The 4,154-nt window shown below is 35.8% G+C and overlaps 1 protein-coding gene across 1 annotated transcript in view; it reads right to left on the bottom strand.

Moving 5' to 3' along the window:
- LOC107641571 overlaps positions 2,268 to 4,154 on the bottom strand; it is a 4,893-nt gene continuing 3,006 nt past the window's right edge. Inside the window, exons 5-6 of the mRNA XM_021124090.1 lie at positions 3,866 to 4,052; positions 2,268 to 3,712 (exon numbers count right to left, since the gene is read on the bottom strand). Of these exons, the coding sequence (XP_020979749.1) occupies positions 2,733 to 3,712; positions 3,866 to 4,052 (1,167 nt within the window). The 3' untranslated portion in view covers positions 2,268 to 2,732. The remainder of the gene's footprint in view (positions 3,713 to 3,865; positions 4,053 to 4,154) is intronic.

Here is a 4,154-nt window from a genome sequence, read left to right as displayed (position 1 = left end):
AGGGTGTGGAGGCTTGATTCGGGATAGCCGTGGAAGATGGGTAGCGGGGTTCTTGGCGAATATTGGCAAAGGAACAGCGTTCACGGCAGAAGCTTGGGGAATTCTCCATGGATTGAAACTAGCTTGGGATTTGGGATTCAAAAAAATCATTCTAGAAACTGATTCAAAAATTGCATTCCAAATTCTCAGCAAAAGAGAAGAAAGGGACAATCATCCGGAAACAATTATAAGAAGCATCAGCCAATTAATACAAAGAGACTGGAATGTAAAACTCTGTCATACATATAGGGAAGGAAACAAAAGTGCCGACTGGCTTGCGAAGGAAAGTTTACAAGCATGCCTTGGATTTCATTTCATAGACACTATGCCAACAGGGCTAAGGAACATTATAGATGATGATGCTAGAGGGGTATCATTGCCTCGTTTTATCATTGATTTTTAATTTTCTTGGGCGTTAAGTCCCGTCAAAATACCAAAAAAAAAAAATATATTGCACTTGCTAACCAACTTGGGTTGATCGAGTGGTCAACTCACTCGTTCGCTTAAGCAAGTGTTGGGAGTTCGAACTCTGTTTTGTGCATGCAGCAACTCATTGGCCAGCGACAGATCCTTAAATGAAGCTCAGATCCGCAATGGATTAGTCATTAACTTATCAGGTTGGGGGATACCGTTTGGGTAAACAAAAAAATATATATATTGCACTTGCTTTATTTTAAACTAACATATCTAATTTAAAATTTAAATATATGAAAATACTAGTTGGAGTGAATTCCTAACCGACTATAAACCACTTGAAAGTACAAATTCAAATTCAAATTAAATTAGGTAGATAAATCTGTTACAAGTTTATAGCAGAAAATCGCGCTCTTATCAGCCTGCCTGATATACTAACAGTATTTCGAGAATATCTCAAGATGTGGTTATCCGATTTACTTTGTTTAAGATTCTTTTTAAAGCTAATTCAATTTTCTATAAATTTGTCTCTAATAGCTATTTTCAAATTCTAAACGTAGAAAACGTTATAGGGCTCACAAAGTGGCGATTTAGATTGAAGATTTCACCTAAATGCCTCCTAACATAATCTGCACATACCTAAGAGCTATTTGATCCTTCCTTTCTCAACCTATTCCCTTTTTCTATACAAAACATTATAGTATACACAAAGTCGAGCCATGAAACGAGTCTCTCTTCACTAACAAACCGCATCTATTTGTATCGGAATACCTATTGGAACTTCACTCGAGGACATGTCATGATATAATGTCCGAGTACTAGCAATAATAAACATCTTCCCAAAAACTTAAACTGATTTTTGGGTTCACCAAGACTCAAACTCTTGACCTTTCGGATCTAGCATTCTAATACCATGCATGATACCACTCATCCCAAAAGCTTCAGCTGATGGGAAAAGGTAACACTAATGATTATATCTCTAATACTCTCTAAACTTCCATTGTACACATTGTATAAATATTCCATTGGCTCCCCATACTTTCCCTTGTTTTAATCATATATGGTCATCAGCATAGCTATTAGAAGCTCTGATACCATAATAAAATTAATTAACTAAGAGAGTACGTAATAAAATTGAGAGAGACGTAAAGAAAATTTGTGTATTTTTTTTTTCTCTTTAAAATTTAAACTATTCTAAGTTTGTATTTGCAATAAAAATAAATCAAATTTTGTTCATCTAGATGTAAAAACTTTTGCTGCTGCCTAGAACTAGGGTGTGATGCTAATACATGGTGGTGCAGTTTTTATATTTTGGTGATTCATACATAGTGCATTTTTGATATTGGTTTGCTTACTTCAATAAAATTCATCAAGAGAATAGTGTTCCTCCTCTAATTCTCATCCTCTCGTTCTAGTGTTACTTTAGGAATGTCATTATCTAATTTTATTACACTCAATGTTTTATTTTTACTGCGTGAAGTTCTTGTGTATGTCTATTTAATTTTGCTTCTAATGGTGATCGATCAAATGATTATTTGTTAATTAGTTTTATAAAATAATTGTTGCATTTTCATGAAATGAATATACGACAACCTATTCCTGCAATAGTGACAAAGATTAGTAAACTAATTAGCAACATACCTTTTAAGTGTTCCTAGTTACGCACATTACTATTTCCGTGGAAGAGTGAATAAACCATTCAATTAAGGCCTTTTGTTTACATGGTGCACTAAAATTAGTAATTACAACATGCATGCAAGTAGTTCAGTTTCCTTTTTTCAGTTACAAAAATACACGATGTGCTCATCACACTATTCAGCACTTTATAATCGAAATTGTTATTGATCATCGTTGCATCCTGTACAAGCTAACTCCTAGATTAAATGCATAATCTTCATCAAATTACATTGACTAAATTTTGCTTCTCTCGTTCTCCCTTCCTCACAATTCCATCAAATGCTTTCCTTCTTTGAAGTAAAGACATTTTACGCCAACAATGATTAGCAAAATGGATCATTGCTTACCTTTGACTTGAATCCAAAGAAACTATGACGGTGTTTGGTAAGTGTTTTAAGATAAAATATAAAAACACTTAGACGAATTAGACAATAAAGACAGAAACAAGACAGAGAAAAAAAATATGCCCTGTCTCTATCTTTATTGTTTTCATTTTACCTATTTTTATATTTTTGTTTTAAAAAAAAATTGTGTCTCTAAGTGTATCTATATTGTTGGTTTGAGACAATTACCAAACAAAGCCTAACATACCTCCTTTGCTGTTATCTTCTCTTTGCTATTGAGAATGTCCTCTTCAAGTAATGGTTTGCAGTTTTATCATTTCTATAGCATAAGACCCTCAATATTGTGTTGGGGTCAGTTCTACACCACTTCCTTGTAGTTGGAGGCATTGGCAACTTGTGTCCAATAACACCACTTGCCTCATCACTTAACACAATATTGGTCAAAGTCTCCATCAACTCTCCAGTGCTCAACCCCATCAATGCTATAACCCCTTCAACTACCTCACTCTCTTTCTCCACTGCTTCATCACCAACCAACCCTTCTCCACAGTTGATGAACACAGCCTTCAAGTTTTCAAAGTCTTCTTGGATCATAATGTAATCTGACTCATTGAACATCCTTGAGGTTCCACCAGCAAGCAGGACCATAAGGAATGCATCAAAGCATGCCTTCATGATCTCTTTCATTGCCTGTGCTCTGGCTCTTTCGGTCAGAATCGCAGTCATCAGCTTGAGGTTATGCTTGAGAACAGTGAGTCCTGGTTGGATTCTGGCACTGGCTACATCCCCTGCATAGAGTGTTTCATAGAGGAAAGAGTTCGAGTCAAAGAATATGAGGCGATAGGATGCAACTTCTGAGAGGTGCTGGCATGCTGCTAAGATGGAAGAGTTTGCTGTTTCAAAGTATGAAGTGCTTTTGCTGCTGTTAGTTAAAGGGCTCTGTATATTTTTGAAACTATGGCGACTCGAAGGAACGACTCCTTTGGACAAGGAGAGTGATTTGTCAAGGGAAGGGATATGTTGGAGAAGATGGTGTAAGGTGTTGATTCGAATGTAGAGGCGCTGCGTTCCGCGGCTGGTGCATGCATGAGGATGCCTAGCTTCATATATTCCATACATGTGTGGATCTTCACATGTTACTCTGCATGGTGTAGCTATCTTCCAAAACTTGTGGAACTTAGAATTCCTATTGCATCTGGTGAGTGGTGGAAGATTTGGCACATAGTTCTCTTTCAAACCTTTGAGCAGCACATAATAAATCAGAAATCAAGTATGCTAGGTAGCGATTATTATTTAGCATTTCAAATGAACCTAGTGATTTAGGAAGGAGATTTCTAGGGATAGCATGTTCAGATTTCATCATATGAACTAATTGAACTCAAATTACTTACCACATGCTGCTACAAACATTGTGTACTCCTTGAAGAGATTTTGTAATCCAGTAGCAAGTTCTTGGACTAAATCTTCAGTTATTGGTACTGGAAGTAGAAAGAATTCTTGCACAATTATCTTTGCCAAATTCATCAGCTCTACTACTGATTTTGCATAAGGCTCTGATTTGGACTTTGGATTCCAATTCTGAAACACAAGGCACAAAAAAGATTTATAAGATTGGGAAACTAAAAACATCTGATATGATATAAAGAGGATCATATATATATATATATATATATGATCCTC

The sequence above is a fragment of the Arachis ipaensis genome, chromosome B05, assembly GCF_000816755.2.
Source record: "Arachis ipaensis cultivar K30076 chromosome B05, Araip1.1, whole genome shotgun sequence".
Lineage (NCBI taxonomy): Eukaryota > Viridiplantae > Streptophyta > Magnoliopsida > Fabales > Fabaceae > Arachis > Arachis ipaensis.
This window is presented reverse-complemented; position numbering and strand designations above follow the sequence as displayed.